At 43.8% G+C, this 27,912-nt stretch overlaps 1 protein-coding gene across 3 annotated transcripts in view; it reads right to left on the bottom strand.

Annotated features, from left to right (window-relative positions):
- Positions 1 to 26,830, bottom strand: part of EVA1A (eva-1 homolog A, regulator of programmed cell death) — a 203,248-nt gene extending 176,418 nt beyond the window's left edge. The window contains exons 1-2 of one of the 3 annotated variants that reach the window (XM_018921429.3): positions 26,746 to 26,830; positions 26,404 to 26,570 (exon numbers count right to left, since the gene is read on the bottom strand). In XM_018921429.3, the coding sequence (XP_018776974.1) occupies positions 26,404 to 26,503 (100 nt within the window). In that variant the 5' untranslated portion in view covers positions 26,504 to 26,570; positions 26,746 to 26,830. Of the gene's footprint in view, positions 1 to 26,403; positions 26,682 to 26,745 lie in introns of those variants that run through there. The other 2 variants (XM_009095745.4, XM_018921435.3) reach the window with 2 other exon arrangements.
- Between the last annotated feature and the right edge of the window lie 1,082 nt (positions 26,831 to 27,912).

Genomic DNA, 27,912 nt, shown 5'->3' with positions numbered 1-27,912 from the left:
AGGAACTTCTCAGGAGCACTTCAGCTGTTACTGTACTTTGTGCAGAGTCTAAAAGTGACTGGAGGATATCAATGCCCAAAATCTATGGCAAATAATAAAATCCAGGAAGAATTATGGCTTATAAAGACAGAAATCAGCACTGCAAAATATCACCTGCACACTGAAGCATTCCCACATCGACAGAAAATAACTTTAAAGAATGGTGATATTGCACTCACAAAAGCAGGTTCCACTGTCTGAAGGTACATCTTAATTTCTGTGTTATTCATTGTCAGAAAAAGTACTCTGAATATTTCCAACAGCGTGAAGCTGTCTGCTGATTTGATTTGATCCCCTAGATGGAATATTATTGGCGTAGATATTTGGTCTGAACTCATGAAAACATATTCAGGGCTCCAGCTGAGTATATGTGAACATTTCTGCCTGCACAAGCAACAGCTATTTTTCAGGCTGAACTGCCATCTTTTATAATCTTCAGTATTGATTTTAGTGTTGGTTAAAAAACTCCTAAAGCACTTAAAAATTCACTGTGACCAAAAGCCCTTATCTGTCTTAGATCATTAAAAATAAAAAGAAATTAAAAAACATGACCGTGCACTTTCTTATTGAGTTTTCTTTTCTTATCACTTTTCCTTTTTTTTTTTTTTTTTTTTTTTTGAAGCTTTTTGAGAAAAAGATTTTTGGTTTGTTTTCTTAATTTAAATTTGTCACCTTATTAAAAATTTTCAAATTCAAAAACCGCAGTGGAAAAAAACTCTTCAAAAAAAAAAGGAAGTTGTAGAGCCCTTTTCCTTTTTATTTAAAATAAAAACTATGTCTGTTCCTTGGCATTATGTTTTACAATGAGATGCTTTTCCACCACCACAATAATAATTAACACTTTTGAGTAGTCATTTGCTAGATAGCTTTGAAATATTTGGCTGGTCTCTTGTGGCCAAGGTGAAGTCATGGTCCCTCTCAAGAAGAAAAATTTTTCATTAACCCATTTGCAAAGTCCAGCACTGAACAGGCTGGATTTCTCTCCATCCCAAACCTCCTCCCAGGATCTGCTGAGCTGCATTTGTGCCCAGCCAGCTGTTCCTTAGGAAGCAGAGCCCCTTCCAGGCAAAGCCCTGCTTTCCCCAAGGCCAGGGAGGCACCTCCAGGCCAGGCAGGGCTGGAGGGAGGAGAAGCAGCCGGGGCAGGGGAACAGCAGGAGCTCTGCTGCCCATGGGGCGGGCAGTTCCCCTCTGTCAGGACTTCCTTTGAAAGCTGTCAGAGCCAAAAGAGAGTGGCCTATTCAAGTTCCAAATGCAGAGGGTCTCTTTGGCATGAGTATTTTTAATCAGTAAAGAGCAAATCTTAGCACTGTGTGCAACCCAGTTACGGAGGTTTCAAAGCCAAGCGGAGCCATTAAGGCTGTTTAGCCAGACCTCCACCATAACACAGGGCTGAGGTGCTCACATGGCAAACCTTTCACTGAGCCTCAATAACTCCAAAAAGAAGCATTCACTAAGCAAACCCTTGAGCTTCGGATTGAAAAGCTCCAAACAAGCAAAAAATCTGTGGCATATCTTCATAAGCTACACTAACAGTTAATTACCCTCCTTGTTAAATGCTCATGTCTTGTTTCCAGTGAGCTTTACTCACAACTGGATACAGGCCCAGGCACTCTGTAGCTGAGGAAAATTAGTGTATTTTTCTCCTCTCAGTTCCTTTCCCTACACTTCTGGAATACAAAATGAGATCCACTCATGGTAATTGAACTGTTGACAAGTCTTCCCAGCCAGGGACATAGAATTAGTGTTGCTAACCTTCATAATTTAAATTACAAACCTAACGGTAATTGGTGTTTTTCTTGGAGCTCCATCTCCTGGAGACAGGTGATTATGAGAGAACCCTTATTTTACTAACTTTTAAAGTACATTTTAGACACCATGGAAAAATCTAAAACTGCTTTGAGTAACCCCAGATGTATGGGTACAACCACAGACAGATTGAATTGATTCTAACTTTACTTATTTCTCAATAAAGTAATTATTATTGCTAAAGCAGATGTCATGATTTGCTGTCATTGAATGTTTGGAGAAACTGCAGTTATCCCCAAGACAAGTAAAGCCTGAGAATATCAAAAGAACGAAAAAGCCCTTCTTCTGAGGCTGAGGAAAAAAGAGGTGACCATGAGTTTTGAGGCTTGGATAGTCACCACTGGCAGAAGTGACACGGGCACCAAGGGAGCTCACATCAGCACTGCAGGTAGCTCTGGGAGATTGAGCATGAGCTCTCATCACTGGACACATGCAAAGACTGCTTTGCCAAAGGAAACCCTCTCTAGCCAAGAAAGCCTACAAAAATTCTTCCCTGTGAGGCTGGTGAGGCCCTGGCAAAGGGTGCCCAGAGATGCTGTGTATACCTCATCCCTGGCAGTGCTCAAGGCCAGGCTGGAAGGGATCTGAGCAACCTTATCTAGTGGAGAGTGTCCCTGCCCTTGACAGAGGGCTTGGAAATAAATGATCTTTAAGGTCCCTTCCCACCCAAACTATTCTGTGTTTCTATAGCTCTATGCAATATCAGCTGAGAAGCAGAAAATTCGGCATGCTCCTGATCTGAGCATGTCAATGTAGATACACATCCTGCATATTAAAAAGTCCTGATACTAAAAAGCAAATGTTGGCACAAGACATGTAAGTTCTAAACAGCAGCTGAGAAATTATGACTGCTATAAACTATTGCTGCTACTACTTAATGATGATTCATTAATTGAAAAGGATTTGTGTTACTCTATTATCTGAATTTATGATTTGATTTGTACTAATAAGTTTAACAGAAGACAGCAGAGATCTCATTGAAGCTTCCATACAGGCCAGTCCATGTGGATTCTGAAAACCAAGACAAAAATCTTTTACAACACAAGGTGACCTCCATGGTTTAATAAAAGGCAGCCCCAAGTAATCAGCAAGAGCATACAGGATGTTCAGCTTTCACATTCCTCACGTGTTTTTCTTCTTCTGAATCTGCACTGTCAATGTTTGTCTCCCAGTTCAATTTGCCTCAAGGGTAATATAACAGTCCTCAGGTTCCTGTGATGCACAGGGTTAAGTCAGGCCAATTCAATCTGTCTCCCACTGAGCTCAGACAAACAGCCCACCCCAGGAAGGGGGGACCCCACTTCTCTGAGAATGACTCCACACTATTAGTAGCAGTTGACACCCTCTTCTGTCAATAAAGTGACATTTTCTAGTGTCTGCTGTAAGCATGGAAGGTGTTTTCTCTGTGAATTCAGCCTCCCCTGCTCAGTAGGAGAAAAATCTTTGCTCACATATAGCAAATTTCTGCATTATTTTTGACTATTCAATGAAAATTCACTCAAGGCTTGGTAAACAGATTATTTCCTGAATTAGTGCTCTGCAGAAGACCATTTGACAGATTAGCTCTTCCTTAGATGTGGTCCCAGGAGACTACATCGGAGGTCTCCTCTGAGTAAATGCTGATTTTCAGCACTGTAAATGCTTCACCCTTTTTGCTGGTATTTGCTTTCAGTGTGTGGCAGGCAGAAGATAATCCCACTGCTGGGATGTGGTGCATAATGTGTATTTATGTGATTTTCCCATTTACCTCTGTGCTGTACAAAGTCCCACCTTACCTGCTCAAGCCTCATCATTCCCAGAAAAATTTCCTAAGTCTTCACTCAGCTGAAATCCCCTTGAAAACCCTTGTTATTCAGGTAGCACATAGCTGAACACCAAGGTATATATAAAAGGTTTAATTGTCTTTAATTTATTAACTCTGATTTCCCTTTATCTCACAATACAGTGCAGGGGAAAAATAACTAACTTCTACCTCTGCTGCTTCTTTACAAGGGCATCTAATGAGAGCCTGCCATAAATTTCTAAATTGCAAGCACAATTTAAAAGCACCAGTTAATCCTTTTAGAAATTTAAATATACGTTAAATATTCACTTTATACTTACATGTTTTAAAAATTTATACTCCTTTGGCTTTTTGTTTCAAAAGTGATTTTTGTGAAAACAAGAAATGTTTTCAAATGAGAAATTCCAATTTGATTTGGCTGAATCACTGCTCTGTTTTATGTAAAATTATATAAATAAGTTATTCCATTATTATATATGTAATTATATTTATATATTGATAGATTTATATAAAATAAATATGTATAATTTTTTTAATCCAGATACAGACCAAAATTTAAGATTTCCCAAGAATCATTAAATATTATTTGAGTCTCAATCTCCTTTTTAATGGCAATGGACAGCATAAATACCTGAAAAGAGAGAGGGATAAGTGAGGAATCCGGGATTGCTTTTAAAGGTAGAGTAAAAAGAATGCATCCTCCTCCTAGAACTGTCAGATGGTATCAGCTTCTGGCTACATCTGCAAATGGGAAATGATAGTGCAGAATGACAATCCCTGGCTGTACTTGATCAAGATGGTATTTTCAGCAGTGACAGCTGAAAACACAGCAGGATTGATGGGAAAGGCAACCTTCCCAAAGGCATGTGCAGAGGCATTAGGCACCTGTTTGCTTTATTGGCAGGGCGGGCTTTGTTTTACAAGAATGGCAGGCATGTTTCATCTTCATGTCAAAAGCCATTGTGGCATTAAAGGGTAGAGAGTTACCTCAGGAACAAAACTACAGTCTTTAATCATCCTCATCTCCATTGTCTTGGTCACTGGAGCTGGATTCAATAACTTCACCCCTGTGTTCTTCCTCCCCACTTCCACCGCGCTGACTTCGGAAGGTCGGGGACTCCAGCCCTCATTCTAAAGGTGGTAATTACAGAACTGGCAACACCAACAGGTTCTCAGAGTTCCAGGTCAAGTAACACCAGAGAATAAGAAGGAGATATTAATTATAGAGAGTGGATAATTGCTTCCTTAGCAGCTAATCCTCCCATTTATCCACCCAAAAGGTCAGATACAGAAACCCAACACCCTTTCAAAGTACAGTGAATAATCTGTCCTTGTGGCCCTAAGCCAGAACTCTTGGCTATGCGTTAATCTGGACTACTCAGGGGCAGAGAGTCTGTGTCAGCATTTAAAGAAAATGTAAACACTCATCTTTCTTCCTGGCCACCAGAAATAGGCACCTTAAAACAATCAGGAACAGGCATAAATGCAATTCATCACAGCCTGTTTCTGTTGTTTAGCCAAGACAAGCAATATCTCAGTGTCTCATTATGCAAAGACAAGGCAAAACACAAGGGCTGCCAGGCTGTCTCCAAATAAACTGGTGTGAGGCACAACTGTGTTTAAATAAAGATCTGCTGGCTGAGGCAATTATTTCCTATAATGAATCCTATTGATCAACCACCTTGGATGTACAATGGGTGCAGCAAGTCACAGCAAGGTCTTCCAGGCAAAATATTCCTGGTCTTTCACCACTCTTTGAGGAACCCACAGCACCCATCACACAAGCAGACTTGCCCCACTATCTGTAGCTCTTACCTCCAAACCATGTGCTGTTTTATTCCATGCACAGACCTCACATGGCAGGCAGAGGGACAGCAAGCCACATAGTGGGGAAAAACCATGGGGCCGGGAAACAGCTGGAAATCTGCTCTCTACTGTGATCCCTTCCACACATTTCTCTTATCCCAACTACTGAACAAGACCACACTTCTGAATTAATATAAAATTAAACCCATCAAACTCATTTTTAACAACTTTGAACACACAGAGGAAGTTCTTGTATTACAATGCTCAGCATTTTGAATCAAAAAAGCCATAAAGTCAGATTTCCTTTTTGGGAAAGATTAGACTCCCACAGCAAAATTTTGTTCCATTCCTTATGCCAAAGCCAAACCATCCTGTGACTTTAAGACCCAGATTTAACACAATATTTGGCTCTCCAGTCCTGCTTGGAATCCTTACTTCCCACCAAAACACAACCAAGAAACCAGGAGTTTAGGCAAGAGCTGAAAAGCTACTTGGTTAAGATCCAACTTAAGTCTCAGTTCTTCAAAGTCTGTTTGGAGGAACTAACTTCTGGAGCTGCATCTCGCTCCTTGCTGTCCATCAAAGCAACAATAACAAAACTAAATGTGGTAGAAGCCCCCCAGGTAAGGAGGCATCATTGCAGAGCAGTATTTTAACACAAGAAAACACCTCAGACCAGGGCAGGGCAATTTTGCTTTATTTCCTGCAATGCCTAGACAGCTCAAATAAGCCTCAAGAGATTTTTATACAAAATTGGAGAAACAAAGCAATGGGGCTCACACTAAAGAGCTGAGTGAATGCATCAGACAGACAAAATTATGTTCTCCATAATATTTTTTAAATGATGTAATGTATTTTATTTCATTTGGTTTTGACAAGTCTCTTTTTTTTCTTATCCATGGCACCTTTTGCTCCCCACACAGATCAGAATATCAATTTGTTACAGGAACACAGAAACTTTTTGCTTTTGATATTTAATATCAGCAGTTCATTTGGCTCACATGGACAGTGTTCTAAGGTCATATTTCCCAGTCTCTGCTCTGCTTTCTATTCAGAAAGTGACTCTGAAGAGCTGGGGAAAGCCAGTGCCTCATCAGCAGCTGAGGTACAGGCAGAGATACAGCCTGTACTTCCCTTCTTAGTTACACCTCTGCTGCCTTGGAAAGACAGAGCAGGAGGGGAAACTTCACAGCCTCAGATCTGGGCAGAATTTGATCTTCCCTTCAACACTGGAATCACCACAGAATCAAACTGTAAATAATAAATCCAGGTCAGTGTTCAGCTACAGTCTTGTGGCAAAAGACTCCACTATCTGAAAAATGCCAACTTTGTGTTTGAACTTCATGTTTAAGGAGTCTCCCCTGGTTTTAGACTTTATAAAACTCCTTTCCCCCACTCTACTTGTGAGTCAGTCTCTGCCTGCAACATTCCTCAGAGGAAAGCCTTTGTTTTCTTTCCTGTGAGGAAATCGCCTGCCATGCAGCAGGCACTACCACGCCTGGTAAGTTGGCACTTTGGGGTGGTTTTCCACTCCAACTGCTCCCTGCAAGCCATCAGCTGCAAAGCAAGCTACAGGGGCTGCCAGTTAATTTACTGGGCCATTAATCAATGTATTCTATACCAGTAACATTCAAACAGAAAGAAGCCATGCAGGACCAGAGCAGAGGTGCCATGCTTGGCTGAGTTGTACTTACTTCAGCTTCTTGTAAGGGAAGAAAGGAAGAGGAGAATTTGGAAAGCAGCTGGGAGGGCTCCAGTAGATGCACAGTAGTACATTAAAATCAGATGGTTGAAGCTATTTTCCTGCTTCCTCTCCTATGATGGAAACATCCAATTCAGTCCAGAAATTGCCAGTTCTTACTGAGGTTAGTTGAAGAGGTGCCCAACCTTTGGCTAGGACAAGTCAAACAATCTGCTTATTCCAAACAGCTTTATTACAATGTGAGCACAAACCAGGTGGAGGACAGGACATGAAAATCATATCTGAATCCCAATATCCACATTTCTGTCCTATATATACAAGTGACAGAAGCATTTTGTATCAAATGACACTTGGACAAGTGCCCATCAGGTGACATGGGATCAAAAGAGTCCCTCCTTACAGAGGGACACAGGTCACAATAACAGTTCAGGTGGCTAGAAGGTATTCCCTGTCCCTACATTTTGGGGACTCAGGAAAGATGATGTCTGGGAGCAGAGAAAGTCAATTTTTCTGGCAGAGACCTCCACTGCAGGAAATTTAGGACACATCAAAATGTCTGCATCAAGGGAAATATAGTCTGGATTTTAGGAGAAAGTTTTTTATAGAAAGGGTGATAAAGCTCTGGAATGGCCTGCTTGGGGAGGCAGTGGAGTCACCATCCCTGGGTGTGTTTAAAAGAAGTGTGGATGTGGCACTTGGTGCCATGGTTTAGTTGAGGTTAGGTTTAGTTAGGGCATGGGTTGGAATCAATGATCTTTAAGGTCTCTTCTTTAATTCTTCTGTGAATTCTGTCTGCCCTCCTGACCACAGGTCCCCAGACATGCAGCATACTTACATCTTACTTCCAGCACAACCACTGGGGCTGGCAAAACTTTGCTCCAAGTCACTGGGCTGGCAGGGAAGTGTGGGAACCCTCCTCTGCCTGGGTGAGCATCACCCTGAGCCGTGCTCGGGCTGTGGGGCACAGGGCTGGGCACAGAGGTGACCTCCTTCAGGCCCATGCTGGCAACCACCACCACCCCAAACACAACCCATCCCTTCTGCAGGGGACCCACAGCTGAACATCCCAGGACCACCAATGGAGTGCTCATGGGGGCTAACTCCAGTTAATGTTTATGTGGGGTTTAACCTGACCACTTCCTTCCAGGCTTTTACCACCAGCCCCATCTGAATTTCCACTGTTCATTGACACAAGGGTTACCAGAGAGAGGAGCTTTGAATGTCTCCCTGCCCATTTACCCTCCACCTCACAAGGTACAGGGGTGGGTCCTGTATAAACAGGTTTTTTGTTTGAGGGAGCCTGACAGAGCAGAGCCTGACCTTTCCCCTTCGGGGGAACAGCAGGCTTCAATCAAACCTTGCTGAGGGCTGGGGCTATTTTCCCCTTCTTGAGGGTCAGGGTGATGCTTGAACTTTCCTTGCCTCAGCTTCCCCACCCACCCCATCAATCTCCCCTCTGCCCTGTAGGACGTCTGGGGCCACTCTGATTTACAACAGCCTCCCCACTGCTGCATCTTGATGGGGACTTTCCCTGACACTGTGAGTGCCTCTGCTCACTGGAGTGCCTGGCAGTCACATCCCCTTAGCAGCAGAACCCAAACCCTTTGCAGAAGGAAGAAATCTCTTGCCAGATTAACATCTTCCACATTAAATTCTGCATGGCCTGCCCTTAGGAAGGCATTATGTTGGAAATGGCTAAGCTGTATGTATTGTGTCAAAGTGCTGCTGTGTGCATGGCATTTATAGATTAAAAGAGTGTGTTGATTTTTACCAATGATAATGTAAATAGGACTCAAGATGGGGGCTAAAACTACAGCCCTTATTGCTCTTTGGGGATGGAAAGGATGCAGTTATGTTTAACCTGAGGCACTCTCAAGTTGTACACAGATCATTATCACTGCCATTAGACCCACATTGCTGTCCATTTGCTGAATATCCAGCCCCTAGAACTTGCATAATACCAAGCACTAAAGCAGTGTGAAAAATTCCTCCTTTTCCTTCTGCCAGGAAATACAGGCGCTGACTGGCTGTGTCCCAGTTACAAGTACATTTTTCAATAAGGCTTCTTATCATAAATATACTTTTCATTATTTCACAGCCAGATGAAGCCTGGCCATTGCTTTAGAGACTAAGAGGTCTTATCAGACTGTTCCAAGTTTGGGCACTCCTCAGTAGAACTGCTGTAATGGCCCAGAGCCCAGAACAAGCTTTTTCCTGTGCTGGATGCTCACTAAAAGAAAACAGCACTGTGGTGTTGCCAGGTGAAGTGGCCAGAGTGTGCAATTGGATTTCCTCAGCTTTTGTTTTAGGCAATACAGCTAAGCTTGCCAAAGACTGCTTATTGGTTTTTTCCCTGAAAAAATATAGGTGAGGTGACAGAGGTACGGAATGAGTGTTTTAGTTGAGCATGGAGAAAAGTGGGAAGGAGAAGGGCTCCTTCCAGCTTCTTCCCACTTACCTGTGGGTATCTCTTGGGCCACAGCCCTGCAGAGACTCAGGATGGAAAGTGCCTCAGCCTGTGCTGATGCTTCAGTGGGTACCAAGAACACAAAAATGAGTAGAAATTAAAGCAGCTGCTGGGTGCTGATTTTGTGAAAGCAAAATCTGGTGACAGTATCTCAGGTTGGGCCAAGCCAAAGCAGAGATGTTCCTGTCTCAGAGTTCACTCTTGAAAACTACAGGTTTTTTCTTCTCTATTCTTTCTTCCCCCAAACCTCTATCTCTTGCTTACTTTCATAAGGATGAAAAGACTGATCTCAGAAAATGAAGGGCTGAGCCCAAAGCATTGTGCTGAAAGCCTACAATCTCACCCCCAAAACAAGTATTGGTATTTCTGAATCTAAAATCCTATCTATTTGCGGATAAGGGGACACTATAAACTCAACTTTCCCCACTGAGATATTTAAATTATCAACCTCTCCTTAAAGAATGAGATGTCAGGATTATTTCTTCTTGCTCAGCCACTCATCACCCAAGCACATAGATATAATGCCAGTGCCTCATTAACTTTTGCTGGAAGACTGTCTCTTACTGCCCAAAACTGGTCTAAAAGGCACCAAAAAAAAAAAAAAAAAAAAAAAACCTAAAATACAGCAGGCCTGGACAGATCCCACAAGTCCCCACTCAGCTGAGAAATCACACGGTTTTTTGCTCAGAGAAATCAAATGCCAACTCTTGCTACAGCTTTTGTTCTTTAAAGCTACTATTGGCTCTCCTTCCTCCCAAATTAGTGGAACCACCATGCCAGGCCATCTGGCACATCAAAATCCATCTTCACATTTCGTTATCCAGCCCACTGACCCCAGTGTTTCCTCCCACTGACTAATGAGATGAGCCCATCACCTCCTAATTGCAGCAGTTACACCTTTTCTGCTTTACAATGCCCATGAAAACAAATCCCCAAGGTTGTTTCAGAGTGAATGAATGTCGTTCTGTTCTTTAAACAAGCACAGCATTTCTAAGAATAGGGGATGGCACATACATCAAAACAATGAGTAGAGGCCTTAGGATGGAAAGTGAAAAACAGAAAACCCAGATACACTCATCTCAAACCACTGAGGCTAGAGGGGCTCTTTGGGCTTGTTTAGCTCCATCAAAGCAGTACAGAAGTTTTACCTGGTGCTCCTCAGGGTAAAGGAGCAACTGCAAGGCTAATGCAGCACGGACATTCCTTGTAAGGACACTGACAGAGGGTGGTATTCCAGCTTCACACCTCACACCCCTAATAGGAAGTTTTTAGAAAGTTTCCCGAAAAAAAAGTTTGAAAAAGACAGTCAGAAGGAACCAGCAACCGTGGATGGGATGCCAATGATCTCTAGAAGTAGCTGTAATGAAAGTCAGATGATACATCTCCTAGAAGTCCAAAGCAACAACTTAGGTGAGACGAAAGTCTCTGGAACAGCCAAGGAAAACAGAATTCCACTGCAATTGGTACAATCTGTGCCTCAGTTTCTTCTACTGCAAAATAGTGCTATTGGTATTTATTCTCTACATTCATTCTTCATGAATGATCAATAACCTCTAACTGTGAGTTCCACTTCATAGATTTATTGAATGTGCTTGAACATGTTAGCTGGAGATCTGCTGGAAATGCAGGACTAGAGGAAGAAGTGGGAAGGAAAATTAAAACTTTCAAGTAAAGCCAGAACATTTAGTAAAGTCACAAACAAAAAGCACCTGGCTTGTCTTGCCTTGGAGGCACACCAAGCCACTAAGGTGTTTAATTTGCAGCCTTGCCTTATATTACTGCAAGTTTCAAAGTTTCCAGAGCAATCCTAAAAGCCTCACTAGACATCAATAATTATTTATCAGTGAAGTACTAGTATGATTAGGCCATCAGACTGAGAAAAACACAGCCTTCCTCAGAGTGTTGAAAATACAGCAAGCTTTGCTTGTGCCTGGGCATTGGGAAGCCTGGGTCCTCCCCTCACACAGCCAGGCAACATTAAGATGGAGAACAGTCTGGGAGAGTAAATTTTCACCTCTGTCCAACAATTTTGTGCATCCTCTGTTTAAACACACCATCAGACAGACATTTCCCACCACATTTCTATGATAAGTGCTCCTTCACCATGCCTAATGTCCAAGAAAACCTCTTGCCCTCATTGCACATCTCACAGGGGCTGGAGCACAGCTGAGTTCTCTTATCAAATGAGCCAGGCACCATCTACATGTCAGCTTCTCCACAATGCAAATCAGGCTCATTGTCACCAGTGGGGAAAAAAACCCTAAATGAAGTGATTGCCCCTTGATAGCCACTCTTTCAGAGCAGAAGAGGGTGTTGACCTCACTCCTGCTCCACCACCACCAGGCCAAGTGTTCAGGAAAAGTCCTAATCTCTCTCCCCATCCATCAGTGCTGCTGTAGTGCCAATGACACACAGCTGGGATGGAGGCAGCTCTGACGTTCTTCAGAAAACTATACCAGGAAATGGGCCAGAAAGGCCCTGAAACAAGGGACCAGGCATCTGGCCAGCCTCCCTCCCCATGCAGCATTCTCTAGCTTGGGCTGCCTTGGCCAGCAGACACAGAAATGCAGCTCTGCACTAATCCACCAATATTGACAAGGCTGAAGAGAGATTTATACACAATTCCACATCCAACAGGCATGGATACAAGGGTAATACCTTCTCACCCAGGGAACTAACAGCATCCTGCAGCCCTCTCTAACCCTATAGAAGAAAAGTGGTTTTCAACCAACAGAAAAGTTTTGCAAAAAGGAACAAGTCTGAGTTTAAACAGAATTATGAAATCTTAGAATCACGGAATCATTTGCGTTTGAAGGGATCTTCAAAGATCACCTAGTCAAATTCCCCCAAACATTTTTCTCCAGATCAGCTTGCCTAAAGACTTCTCCATCATAATCTTGAACAGGGATGGGGGCACCCACAGCTTCTCCAGTCAACCTGTTCCAATGTCTCACTACACTGATCATAAAAAATTTCTCTCTTATGCCTAGTCTAAACATTTCAGTTTAAAGCCATTACCTCTTGTACTGTCACTGCAGGTCTTGGCAAAAAGTCTCTCTCTGTCTTTAAGTCCCCTTCAAGTACTGAAAGGCTGTGACAAGGTTTCCCCTGGGGATCAGGGTGGGTCTGGCTGATTTGGTCCTTAATAAGACAAAAATGAAGTTTGGACCAAGATAATTCTGATACTGTACTGGAAAGCAGAAGAGGGTGGACCACAGCTGAAGTGGTGAAAAAAAGTAGTAGTAGAGTTTAATTCTCTACCACCTCCACCAGAAATGCCTGGGGACAATAGAAAAGGTAACTCAGCCCATCATCAGGACAAGCTGACAAAGAAAATGCTCCCACCAGCCACATCTGCCTGGCATAGGCAGGCAGCCATCATCAGTCTGAGAGGCTTTCTCAGCCCCCAAGTTATTTAGAAGTCACCACAATTCAGGTAACTGTGGGCTCCAGGAAAACCAGCAAAGACTCAAACTATAGTGTATGGAAACAATTAGGAATCATGTAATGAAAAGGAACAGGCATTAAAACAGAGGCAGAGTCCCACAGATCTCGAGTTCTCACAGTGAGCTTCAGGGTTGTGTTGGCAGGGACAGGAGTTTTGTGACAGTCTCTTTAATCACAGGCTCCTCTCACACTTGAATCAGGCTTGGGGCTGCAGCCTCAGACTTCAGGACACCCAAGGATTGTGGCTCCAAGTGACTTGATGATATTTCATTTCACTGCATGTGATTTCTTTCCCACACGCTTCATTCCCCTCTGTGCACATAAAGGATGGAAACTTTGGCAAAAAGACTGAGAGAAATTCAGAGTGGGCATTAGTTACTATTTTTGACAGCACTAAAACAATATATGAAAAGGGAGTTTGGGGGTTTTTGGTTTATTTTTGGTGGGGTTTTTTTGCTGTGATTTGTTTTCCCTGAGTCGCAGCTTAGAAGAGGAAAACAGAAGACAATGTCCCATCTGATGCCTCCCTGATGGAGTGACAGAGGCTGGCTCTGCCAGAGCACTGCAGAAGTTGTGCTTTTGAGAGAGTATTGTTTTTATTTCAGGAGGAAAAAAAAAAAAAAGAGGAAATGAGCAATCCCAGAAGGAAAGGGTCTGAATGCTTCCTCAGGCTGCACCATGGAGAAAAGGGATTGCTATTGTCAGAGAGTGTTTCATTGTTCTGATCTTTCTGAGAAACCTTAAAATATATCCAGAAATGTAACAAGAACAGAAAACAGATCTGTTTCTTTGGCTGCCCATTTGCAGTCTGGCTGGTGAGTCACAGACTACAGCTTACCAGTGCTAGTTACCCCAGTTAACCCTTGCTCTTGATAAGCACATATAATAAGAATTAAAAAAAAAATTACAATTTGTACTCATCAGTATTGGGCATATAGAGAAGTCAACTTTCCCTCATGTTAACAATCCCACTGATTTTTAGTGAATTACTCACCAAGTCAGGACTCCACTTCAGCATCAGCCCCCTGGCTAATTAATAGCAACTAGTTACTACAATAACAGATCAGGTTCATTTTTCCATTGGTGCCACTTTCAAATATCACACCCACAGGCTGCCCTCCCTGCCAGATTGCTTCAAGCACAAACTTCCATCCAGGAGTCCTGGCAATACCTCCAAGATCAGAAAAGTAGGATGTACGAGAGAGGCAAGAGCACAAGGATTTCCTTAAGGATCAGAAAATGGCTTTTAACCCAGGAAGCAGTGGGATTTACCCATCTTTAGCAAGGCTGCATTTCATGGGAGCATCTAGAATCAGCCAGGGCTGCACCTCTAATCTCCCAGAGTTAAGGACCCTCAGCAAGAGAAAAAATTGCTGATAATACAGAGAAATAGATAGATAGATAGATAGATAGATAGATAGATAGATAGATAGATAGATAGATAGATAGATAGATAGATAGATAGATAGATAGATAGAGTGAGTGGATCCCAACACAGCACCCCCAGAGCTCAGCGCTGCTCCTGAGCCACAGCATCTGCCCAGGAGGCTGCTGTAGGCACAGCCATGCTGCTCTCTTGCTGGCACTGGTGTCCAGAGCCAGCTCAGGACTCTCAGTCCCACCTACTTTAAAAAGCAGCTTGGATATAGCTGCAAACAACCCCTCAGGAGCCAAAACTGGCATGAAGAAAGACAGACAGAACAAACACAGGTCAGAGGTGAAAAGGTTTGTCTTTCTTTGTCCCCAGAAAAGTTTCCTGCATTCAGATGTTGAGGAGGTTGGTATGAATAGATTCAGATTTTCTGATGGGTAGGATGACAGCAGTGCTGAGAGGCAGAAAAGGATCATCTTCCTCACAGGTCAAAGCAGTGACAATTGGCCTTTAATCTTCAATACCCTGTAACAGGCAACTTAATCAGTCTTGTACTCCAATGACTTAAATCAAGATAAACATTTTACAAACACCTTATCGTTCCTATTGTGATGCCATGCTGACCAATCAGCTTGTTTTCCACCCTCAGCAGCCTTTGCTTGAGCAGAAATAATCAGCCCCAGCTCCATCACACAGATGTAGGAGCACTGGGAAAATACAGAGGAGGCTGAGTGAACAAAAGGCACTTCAGGCCTGCTGGGGTCAGAATGTGTATCTGTATGGGAGGTTGAACTCATCACTAATCCAGCTCTGTTTCTAATGAGATTGGTTCCCATTACAGCAAAAGGAGATCCATGGCTTAATTTGCCAAGGGGACCATTGTCACACAGTTTAGGGAAGCAAAATAATCTTATCAGTTTGAACTTGAACCTTGCCCTCCAATTATATGGACAATGTTTATGAAAAGAGAGATAAAGAGATTTTCATTTATCCAGCAAGAAAAATGGATTGTCTGACACTAAGTATTCAGTTTCCTGCAGCTGCTGATAGATCTTTACAGCCCAGCCCCTGGGCTGTACCATTGCCAAATGCACTAACTACTATCTGTGCACAGTAACTCTGGACCAAACCCAGGGCAAATGGCACCAAACATTTATAGTCCAACTTATTAGTACAGCAGTCTCTGCTCCTGCAGAGAAAGCCTGGGGCTGTCAGCTAAAGACAAGCAAATCCAAATTAGAAAAATGTTTCACCCCTTCTTGCTGAACATCTCTCTGCATCCCTCTCCAATCCATCAGCTCCCCTTGGCTGCTGTAGAGGCCATCCTCTTCTGGGAGTGCTGCATCCCCCACACTGCAGCTAAAACAAAGAACATTATGGCAAATAACAGCCAAGCTTCATCTATTCTTTTTCCTATACAATTCATTCCATCCAAGTTGTTTAGCTGAACAAAACCCCAGCGCTCTCCTTTATTGTGAGGCCAACAAAGAAGGAACATGTGAGCACAGCGTGGGTCACAGATGTGCGCGCTCCGGCACCCACTGCGAGCCACGCCTCGCCCCACTCACTTTTACAAGGCTGGAACCCTTTCAGCTGGAATTCAGATGAGCACATAAACCAGGAAGCAAAGAGTGTTAACACAACAGAAGTGGCCCCTGCACAAAGGATACATGAAGAGAGGGGCATGCTTTGGAAACAGTCAGATCAACAACCTTGGTTTCCAAGGGGTTACCCACACAATAAAAATCCAGAGAGAAATAAACTCAACAAATCCCAGAGGATCTATTTTTAGCAATGTCACTTGCACTGCAAGATCTTTATTTGTGCCTTGGAATAGACACACAAACTTTTTTTTCTTCTTTCCTGGAGGGACAGAAGCAAGCAAAAAAAAAAAAAAAAAAAAAAATCAGAGGGGGAAATGTCTTCAAAACTCATTTTAAAAGATCGTTTAGTATGTGTTTCAAGGACTGACCCCAAATTTGTAACTCAATTTTAAGAACTCTCATCTCATCCTAAAAAAAGTAACCCTCAAAGCATGACTGCTCTAGGAAAAAAAAATAAATAAAAGAAAAAAAAAAAAAAGGAAACCACAACCAAAACTATGCAAAACAAGACCCTTCTCACAACTGCACTTTATGACTCAGATCATATCTGCCAGCTGAAGGTTTCCTATAATATCAACCTCTAGCTCGTATTACACACAAAATACAGGTGCAATGTTGCCCTTCCCTTAATGTACTGTGTCTAGCTGTGATGGAGTTTTTTTTGTTTTTTTGTATAGTGCTGTGCTTTGGACCCACAGCCAAAACAGTCCTGATAATATATTAATGTTTTAGCTATTGCAGAAGAGCTTTTGCACTGCATCAGCACTTTGTCTGTCCCTCACTCTGTTCTCCCAGTGAATAGATTATAGGGTGCACAAGATTTTGGGAGGGATACAACCAGACAGATGACCCCAGCCAAGAAAAGAGATATCCCATGCAATGTAGTGTCATGTTCAGCAATAAAAGAGAGTGGGATGGGTAAATCAGCTTGGGACCTGACTGAGCATGTCTGCCTGTGGGAGGCAGTGGTGATGCCTTTGCATCACTTATTTTGCCTTTTTTTTTTAATTTTTTTTTATTTCATCCACTTCTCTTTCACTATTTTTACGGCATTCCATGAGTTTTCTTGCTTTTACTCTTCTCTCCCTCTTCCCCTGTCCTACTTGGAGGTAGGAAGTAGAGGCAAGCAAGCAGCTGAGTAGTGCTTGGCTGCCTACAGGTGTTAACCCACTACACTCAGTTCTGTGCACTTGACTTTGCAGCTGAAATGTCCATTTTAACCTGTCCAGTCCATTTGCACACAGATAATACAATATTGGAGAAGGAACTGTGTACTGAGTACCACACATTTCTTCCTGCTTACCACAGCTTAAGAGAATAGATAAAGGGCTGCTCCTGTAGAAAAAGGTAGATACTAAACAATCTCTGAAATATTGGGCAGTTTGACCTCCTGATGCCAATCTCTCTGCCTTGGATCCTTATCTGTGCAATGCAGGTAACATTCCAGACTCCTTCCAGAAGGGTAAGTACATCCCTGTAAGTACCTCCCTCACTACAAGCAGAATAGGGTTTAAATAACATAATAGGATTTAAATACCATTAAACATACAGGAAATAAGGCCCCAGGGCTATAAAAAACAGAAGAATAAGGAAAGCCATTTTAAGGCCACTGTTCTGTGCCCTGGACAACATAGGAATCCCAAGGAATTAGAGAAAAAGAATGTTCTCATTAAAGAGTAACCTAAATACCCAAAGGGCTGGACTCAAGCAGCTAAGACTACTTTAATTTTAACATTTCTTAACTTCCAAATGTTTGATTTTAATGATAATGCTGTTATTCAAATGTTTCACACAAAAGTTGAACTTTTTCCAAACCGAACTGCAGAATTTTGTCCCCTAGCATCCTGTGGGCATCCAGGGCCAGAGCAGCACTGCATGTAGAGGCCCCACACAGACCACAGAGGGAGGAGATTTCCCAAAGAACTGAGGCCCAAAACAATAATCCATAACCCAGCCACAGGAGCTCAAGTTACCACCTATCACTTTAATTGCACTAAGTGTCTGCACTCTTGGCCCAACACAACTTTTAGGGAAAACATGTGAGCCAAAAGCCTTTGCACAATGCAGCAAACATGGGAAATTAATGTCAGGAATTGCACCTGCTGTAGAGCACCCTTAATTTCAACACCAGCCCACAGTATGATACAGAAATCACAGAGGAAACATTAGCAGAAAATCCCCACACTGCTGTGTTTGTTTTCATATTTACTAATGGGAGTAAAAGCCCACTTTAGACCCTTGAGGCTGATACAACACATGTTGATAATATCATAGCAGCAAAACCACAGGCATCTGATAGCAGATGAAAATAAAATAACACAAGCACACTGGGGGTCTCAGAGTAGGTGGTCTGAATGGCCCTTTCTTGACAAGCATCACCATCAGGTACCCAGTTTGTCAAGGATTTTGTGTATCTCACCTGAAGTCAGTTCCTTCTCACACCCTGAGGATTCTGATTCTTATATGGGCTGCTGGGGGACTGAAAAAATCCCTCTTCTGAAAAATAGTGTATTTATATCAGGTCAAAAGTTGATGCACAATAGTACACAGTGAAGTGTTTTGATTGCAAATGGCTGAGGAATCTCCTCTAGGTCTCTAGGCCTCCTTCTCTAAATATAACATTAAAAAATGAAATATATTATTTAAATCTTTCTTCCTCCTTCTTAAGGATGTGGGATACTTTGCCAACAGCTGGATGTGAGCTCCCTTGCCTGCCACAACTAAAGTGCTTGGACAATATCTACTGCAAATTCTTCAGCAGCACCTACATCCATCTGTTCATTCAAACACACTTCTGACACCTGAGCTCTCAGAGGGTTTGGCCAAACTGCAGCTCACACACACACTGCTCCATCTTCATGCAAGGATCCAGATGGATCCAAGAGGGATTATTGAACAGCAAGCCTCAGCACCCAAAGGAGCCCCATCATCACTGACACCACAGCTCAAGAGCACAGAGTATATCTGAAAAGACTCAGCCAAGATTTGTTTTTCTGTGCAACCCAGAACTACCAACTCATCATTGTCTCTCTGATGAGAGAAGACACACACTGAGCTCCAGGCAGCCAGGCACTGCACACACTGAAGGAGGAGACATTCACAGTTTTAATTACTACAAATGAGTTCATACCCTCAGTTAGTGAGCTGAGCCAGGCACATTTGGATTAGCCCAAACCCAAAGAGTCACAATTCACCATCCATCCTCAGGCAAAAGGAGAAGCTAAGTAAATAAAAAATAATGACAGGTAACCCAAGCAGCTCTCTTAAAGATGCTCCAAATTATTACTCCTACACTAGTTTTAATCTACAAGAAGATGAGTTGGGATTAACTTCTGTGCTTCTGTTCATTCTACACAGCTCTTGGCAAGTCAGTAAAGCTGCCTCACAGCTGAGCAGATTTTGGCCTGTGGCTGTCTTTTGGAAAGAGTACAAAACTCTCAGACAGCAGCAACACTGGATCAATGAGGCACAGCACTGGCAAGGACACAAGGAGCCTTGTAGTATTGTACCAAACCAGCCTGACCAAAAATCCTCTCAACCACTTTGAGGGGCACATTGGGTCTGTTCCTGCAGGCAGTAACACACCTTTCAGGGGACACAATCTGTGAAGCTCTTGGGTATCTGTATAAAGAAGTTACAAGAGCACAAAAAACCAAAACAAAATGGGTAGTTGCTTTAAAGGGTCCGTCTCTGTCCCCGTCCCCCCCCCCCCACCCTGCCCAGGGATTGGGATTGCTATTTTGGAACAGAAAACAGAAAGTTCAATCTATACCTGCACAAACATGCCAAGCATAAGCAGCCAGTCATGTAAACAGCCCTGGTGTTGGCCAACTAAATCACTGCACACCCACCTAAACACAGCACAGGCCAATCCTCAGCTCTGAACACTTTGGGAGATCAGGCTGTGTTTAAATTAGCATCAACAAAAGGATCAGCACGAGTGCCAAGTGTAAATACACAGTTTTTCTCCTCCTGCAGAGACTAAGCTTATTCTCCCCATCCCCCAGATTAAATTGTGAGTTTAACTTCCAAGTATCTCAGTTGAAAAAAGGATAAGTCAAAATTCTCACCTTTTTATTTTTAATTGACCAAACTATTTGTGGCATATAAAATCTGCTTTCACAGTGCCTTAAGTCAGGGGAAATTTTAACCTAAGGATAGAAACAGTTGCTTTCTTTAATTCTGCAGCATTTTTATCCCTCAAATTGTCTGTGCATCTAGTGGGATACTGGGATACTTCGAAGTTATTAAAATTACCACGGCAGATTTTTTTTTCCTTTTTTTTGTTAATACTACTAATTAAATAAAGTGTTCCTGGTACTAACAAAAGTCTTCATCATTTTCTGGGCCCCTGCAATCAGTAGATACAATATAAATATTGCCAGTCATCACCCAGATGTTGGGATCCCTGAGGGTCCCTTGGCTCCTGCCAGCAGCTGTGATGGCCAAACCAGTGGATTTCCACATGACAGGAGCCAGATGCACACATATGGCTCTTGAGCTTGGAGTCACTGCCTACATGAGGTTTCACACAGACCCCTCATGAGACATCCTGGCCCCCACAGCAGCCCCATCCATCCTTCTCAGACTGTGTCTCCTTTCCCTGGTTCCACAAACACCAACCAGCAGCTGTGTTTTTGCAGCAGTAACAGCAGTGCCCCTGGTGACTGCCCAGGACCACAAGCACAAGGAATTGGAACCACGTGTTTGTCATCCTGCAGCTCAATTTGGTCCCCTCAGCTGTCAGTAAAAGTAAATGCCAAATATTTTTACAGTCAGCAGGCACAGAGTCCCCCCTCACTGCATTTTCATCACAACTGTTGGAAAAACCACAGTTTTCTGGAGCATGCCTCCATACAGAGGTAGACAGAAACCTGTATCTTTGCTTAAAATGGTATTTAGTCTTGATACCACAAAGCTGCATCCCCACTGATAAACCAGAACAACTCTCTCAGGCACCAAAATAGCCCCAGACTCTGTGCTGATTCTTTTCCTGCTCTCCCAAGATCTGCCCCTTGATACCCATCCAAACTCCTACTGATTTCCTCCTCCAACACCTCCCAGCTTTCTGAGGTCTTTAGGCTCTTTTCCACTGGCAAACAGACATATGTGACACAAACCCCAGTTGCACCTTCCCCCTGTGAGAAGCCCTCAGCCATGGCTCCCAGACACAGCTCCCACTCCAAGCTGCCACATCTCCAGAACGTTATCAGAAGAGGCCAAGTGGTTTTAAAGCAGCTTTGATGAGGTTTTGGATTTTGTCAGCTCTGCAAAGGAGAATTTCTCTACCCCAGCACAGGCAGTTTCCCCTCAGTAAACCAAACTGCAGTCCAGGCAGCTGGGATGGATGGAGTAGCACATTTGGCCTCCAGCTGAGGAGGAAAATATCACCTGGGGCAGGGACCTCTCTAAGCAGCAACCTGAGGTCCATCCTACCTCATCACTCAGAGCCCTTCCCAGACAAGGTATGGAGGTGGCCTGGACGTGGCCCAGTCTTTAACCCAAGTCTAAAGCATGTCTGTTTGGCCCTGAGGTCAAAAACTCAACTCTCATTACTGAGTTACAATTTTTTTTCCAGTGTGGTGATGTATCTGCCTTTCTCTTGAAAATGCCTCCTTTTTACAGCCTGGAACCTTCAACACATGGAAATCTTGGATCCCCCTTGACACCATGGACCCATTCAGGGCTATTAGGCATTCAGAAGCTGTTAGCATGTAGATTTTGACGATAATTTGGTGAATGGAGTTGTCAAACAAATTGCCTTTATTATGGACTGATTAAATGCAATCAGGGAGAAGTGCCTTCCCCCTCCCCAACTCCAGCCCTCATCACTCAAACAAACACACTGAGCCAATTAGCAGGGAGGTGGCAAGAGCAGCTTTCACTTGAAACCTGATATTCTTGGGGAAAAGGAAAAAAACCACTCAACCAATCACCACCAACAACAATAATAACAACAACAAAAAAAATCTTTATGCTTTCAAAACTAAGATGGGCCCCCAGGGAGAGGTTCCAAAAGCTACCCAGGGCTCACCTGCAGGGTGTGGATGGGAGTTACCAGTGTTCATCTGGCTCGATGCCAGGTCAGCTCCCTTAAGCAAAGTGCTGCTCACATCCAGCTTGTGCCAAAATCTAATGCAAAGAACATAAACATTAAAGCAGGCCCAAGGGGAGCAGCACTACCAGGGCTGTTTTTTCTTTCAGCTGGGTTCTCCCGTGTCAAAAAAGGCAATAGCTCCCAGCCAAGCTGTTTCCATGCCTAGAAACATAAGTTTTTGGCTTAGGTCCTTGCAGTGGATTCTCTGATGTCTGTAAATGCTTGAGTTCACAACCCTTTCTGCAGTAGTGGAGGGACCTGTCTCCATTAACATGAAACTCGTGGCAATCCCATAGATCTGATGCCACCACCCTCCTGCCCAACATGCCTGAAATCAGCTAATGAATTGGAAAATCCTTGAGGAGAATCAGAGCATGGCATGATAACAACACAAGCTTAATTCCTTGCAGGTATGCAGCTGGAAGTTAAATGGTCACCTTGGCAGAGTGGGCAGAGCAAAATTCAACATGTGTTTGCATGACTTAACTTCAGAGACAGGAGCATCATGGATGAGCAGAGAGAGCACACAGGATATGAGCAATAGCTGTTGACTAAGCTCTCAATGCCTGCATTTAAAGTTAGACCAAAGCCTACTTTTGGTCCCATTTGCATTAACCTTGTTCCTCTGAGGAGCAAGGCCTGTGTACTGCACATGGATCACTGCCTCCCAGAGCCCATGCAGAGGGGCTATGGCACAGCTTCCCCTGGCAGGGGCAAGGGCATTGCTCTGTCTTGGACTCTCACTAAAATTAGACAGGGACTAAAACAAAGGTCAAATTTAATCAAACAGCAAAGATTTTGGAGACTTTGTTGCTGCTGCAGTGATTAGAACTAGAGGCTTATGGTTAATGTACAGAGATTCAAAAGATCAGATTCTTACCCCCCACCTCATCACAGTCCTCAAGTATCACCTTTAACATTAGGGGTAAGTGACACATCAAGACAGCAGGTTCTAAGCCTTCAAACAGTCCTGAGCACAAGAACAGATCACGGAATGAGATTAAACCAAGAGTTCATTCGACAAGCAGCCACAGAGAAAAAGTCCAGGTCTTCTTAAGAAGTGGCTGCAAAGTGCCTGATAAGTCCACTTTCTCCCTCAGGATCTGCTTCCTACCCCCACACCCTGCTACAAACATCAATGTTTAAAGAACTATTAAAGAAAACAACTTCAAAACTCTTCACATAGTTCAAATACTTCACTTAAAAGGAATTTGAATTCTTACATCTCAGATTGCACCAGTCCCCAGCAGGACACGCACTGCTCATGTTCACGTTGTGGCATTTGAGCTGTTCAAACAGGAGGGATGGAGTGTGCTGTGTGCTCGGGGGTTAGAAATCCCCACCAGCCCTGCTTGTGCTCTCTTGTGAGAGCTGAGACTCAATAAACCACATCTCTGGGCACCTTCTCAGGATGTGCCTTACCACGACCTACAAAAAATCAAATCCTCCTGCAGCTGAGAGACATGTCTCTTGAAGAGCCAGCCAGTGGAGAGTACTGGGAGCAGTGGGATGCGGTTGGGTTTGAAGTCCTTGGTAAGTGTTTTATCCAGCCTTACTGCAGAGCTGCAGCATGAGAGTCAGGTCAGTGCTGCTGACTTATGATCTGCTTAGAGCTCAAGACTGGTTGTCTCTGAGCTTTTCCCTCCAGGGCTGGATCCACAAATTCTGGCCCCCACCACACAGCCATGACCAATTACAAAGAGCAGCACCTCCTTGGTAATGTGGAGTGGAACCAAGCTGAGAAGCCAGAGTGGTTTTGCTGCTATACAAGGTCTACAGGATTGACTTTTAAACCCCCTTTCTTCCCCAAAGAGCATTCATTTGCAAGCTGGAAAAGCCTTTACATCCCAAAGAGCTGTGTCATCTCCCTGCAGCACCACTGCTGCAGAAACCTCTGTGGGATCACAGCAAGCCTTACATTCCTCTGCAACACAAATCCACTCATCTTTCTGGGGTGCAGACAATTTATGTTTTTGATGCACCACCTCTAGGTGGGATGGCATACAGTAAAGCTCAAAGTTATCCCCAAAGATTTTCACCTGCTCAATTCCAGTCATGCCAGAGAAGAATTCAGAACATATTGAAGTATAGAAAAGTGTATAACAGGCAGAAATAATTACAGTCAAATAATATTAGAAGGATGTCCTCTTCCATTCCTTAAGCCAGCTGACAATTCACTTATAGGGATAACAGTGACAAACAAGATGCTCCATCAGGTAGGAAGAGTTACCTGGGCTGCTGCTCCTTCAAAGAGGCACATGGTGCAAACCCTCATGCATTGGAGGGAGGTGAATGGGGTCAGTGCAAATGTGCTGGAAAAGCATAAGGTGTGATTGCTGTACCTTTCCCTACCCCCTATCATCTTCTGGGTACTCAGCTCCTGAGATTACAAAACTACATTTGAGCTGCTACACGCTGGGTACAGCCCTTTCCTGCAGCAAATCATGTTTCCTGTCCTGCAAGGTACAGTCAGTCCAACAAGACTGGGGACATTTGCCAAGCCTGCTATCAGAAAACATAGGTTGGAGCTGGCAGAAGGTTTCAACAGTTATGGAAACTCATGGGAGGTTTTGCTGCTGGGATTACAGACCCTGCTTCAGAGTACAGTCTTGCCACACAAATATGCAGAGATACAAGCCACCCCTCTTCTCCCAAAGCATGACAATTCAGTTGGATGCTACAGAAAATATTATTTTCTTATCAGCAATCTTCTTATCCATTTTTTAAAAGAACAGCATCTGGTCCCCCTGCCAGCACTACTGAAGCCTATCTAATTTCCTTCCACTGTTGCAGCTATGTTGTACAAACACAATGTAAAGCACCTTTGCCCTGGGACACCTGGACACATTTTAACGTTTGGCAATTTGGCCTGGCTGGGAAAACTTTATCAACATTTCAGAAAGACAACTCCTTTCCCCGTTGCAGCTTTTGCTCCCATCATGCCTAGCCCGTGCACCCCTTCTGAATCAACTTGCTTGCTTCTGCTTAGGAGCACAGAGAAAGCTCAGTGCCAAGAAAAAGATAAAAGCACACCAGAAACAGGGAAATGCCTCGGTCCTTTCCATTCAGAGGCAGATCTGCCTTGAATGGGAGCCCCCAGGACTGATGTGCCCCCAGAAGAGACTGAATCACAGGCAAGCCAGCCCCCTTCAATTCAAATTAAGACTTCCAGCACCGTATATATTCTTTCCCCCACCCTCCACCCCAAGCTCCTCCTTTCTAACACAAATTTCTCACAGCACACAGACACATGCACTCCCAGGGAGTGAGCAGCAGTGCTGGGATGTGTTGAAACCCACGTCCAGTGAGGTTCAACCCTTGCAAATGACACTTTTTCATCAGCAACCTATAATTGGCAGCTCTTATCCACTACAAGAGTTTTGTAAAACACCCCTAAAGAGTATGCCAGGCTAGTTCTTCACACTAAGACCCAAAATTAGAACCAATATCCTAAAAGAAAAGTGGCTCTCACTGGGCACTCCCAAGCAAATTGATCAGCCCTGATGAAGCTGCAAAATGAAATCTGTTATCTTTTCTCAAATCCACATGCACATCCAGAAAGAACAAAAGCAGAAACATAATTTTAAATCAACTAATGCAGCTATAGAGTTATAAAACTTACATGGGACTCCAGACTTTCAAAGTGCTGGGTATTTACCTGCTGTGTACAACTCCAAACAATGCTATCAACATTTTTAGATTCAGAAAATATTATTAAATGAGAGGTTTTCTTGCAGCTTAAGAGAACACAGGCTCAGAATATAATTTGTTCTGTGCATGCACCTCCTTTATCTTAGCTCAGGGGGCTTTTGCAACAATCAGGAGCTATATGTTAAGAGAAGGGAATCTGGCCCACTACAAAATAATTTAGACTTGCTAGCTTAACTTTAATTTATACCCTATCCCAGTCTCCTAATCCACCTCTTTTCACTCCTATGAGAAACACAGCACAAAACCTGCTAAAAACTTACACAGGTTAATACCATTCCTGCTACAAACTTACACAAGTTAACACTATTGTTTTTCTTGTTCCCAAAGTTAGTCAGACTAACTCTTTTGAAATAGTTTTGCTAATTATTGAGAAAGACTTTTAAGAAACTTGAAATCTTCTTACGGAAGACACTTTTCACCTTTGGCTTATTTTTAAAAGATTAAAATTACTTCCCACATAACTATCCCAGATCTGCTCACATCCCCTTTTCCTGAGCTGCTCCTGAGCCCTGGAATAAAAGCCCCCATGCACGAGCAGAACAGGGAAGGATCGGCACTTCTCCCTACCTGAGAAGTCTGCAGAAGTCTTGGCAAAGTTGCTGAAAGCTGTCAAGCACATGAGTCCTAGGAGGAAGGTGGAGGTGGGAAACACATCTGGGCAGCACATCCTTAGGTGTCCTCACGGCTCCTTTTCTTCCCGAGGAAAGGAAAGCGGTTCCTGTCCCTGCCCAGCACTCCTCATTGCCCGGAGAACAGCGTTAGTCCCATTGCTTGGAAGGCTCGCAGCCAGCGGAGCGGCGGGGAAGGAAAAGCACTCGGCACACACACACACACACACACACACACACACACACACACACACATCCCTGGGAGTGAATGAATCCCGGCTGACGAATGAGACAGACCTACCTGAGCCTTGGCGGAGTTCCCAGGGTCCTAAAAGCCACCTCTTTGCCCAAATTTGCTGCAGACTGTTGTGCAGCTGTCCAGCTGTGGCACTGCGAGCTGCTGGGGGGCAGTCGGGGAAAGGGGTGCCCCTAGGGGCTGGGTTGGAGGAGCCCAGCAATTGTTGGATTAGATATGCAGGGCTCTTGTCTCTCTAGCACAGATAGACAGAAGGATGAGTACAGTTTTCAAAGGAGGAGCTCAAAGCAAAGCACCTGAATTCACACGGATTTCTGGTCTGATGGGTATTTGTACATACTGCTGCAATCAGTATGAGCAGCAGTGTCCTGCCAGACTGGTGACAGGAAAATTTTGTGTCCTCTGTTCAGAGTGATCCTACAATGGAAGAGACTTTGCACAAGCCCAGGGATCAAACCCTCCTGGATCTCAGGATTGCAGGACTGGGACTGCTATTAGCCACATATCCAAAACTCTCCTTTCTTTTGACAGCAGAAAGCCTTGCCAGGCTCCCCTAACCCACTGGACTCCTCTATCCTCCACCAAACTCAACAGAGGGTTTTTCAGCAGACCCAGACCTGTGGTTTTCATAGAATTGTGGAGTGGTTTGGATTGAAAGGGAGTCCATAGATCATTTAACTCCAGCCTCCCTACCATGGGCAGGGACACCTTCCACTAGACCAGGTTGCTCCAAGCCCCATCCAACCTGGCCTTGAGACTCAGGAGTCCTGGCTCCTTCCATAGCAATTACTTTAACTTCCTAGCAGGGCCCTAGATGCTCACTGAGCACTGCTCACCCTACAGGTTAAAGGAAGGCTCCAGCTCACCTCAAAGCATATCCATTATTTGATCCTGCCTGATTTTCATGCATATCCTGGCAGCATCAAGCCAATCATGTTAATTTGAAAGAGCAGAGAACTTGGGACACAGATAGATGGGTGTACTCTGTTGTCCCTGGGTACAGGAAGGAGATCCTGGGCTTTGGTCACCAGCCTTAGCTGCAGCTCGGGCGTATGTTTGCATGTAAATAATGGCCATAATCCCACATATCCAGGCTAGGACAGAAGCTGAGTGCTGGTGCAGAGAGAGGAGGATGCATTTCACAGGCAAAGCCAGCACCAGCCATTTGGCAGCCTGTGTATCCATACATTCAAACTAAGGAGCTGCACTGTG

This window comes from Serinus canaria, chromosome 3 (assembly GCF_022539315.1).
Source record: "Serinus canaria isolate serCan28SL12 chromosome 3, serCan2020, whole genome shotgun sequence".
Classification (NCBI taxonomy): Eukaryota; Metazoa; Chordata; class Aves; order Passeriformes; family Fringillidae; genus Serinus; species Serinus canaria.
This window is presented reverse-complemented; position numbering and strand designations above follow the sequence as displayed.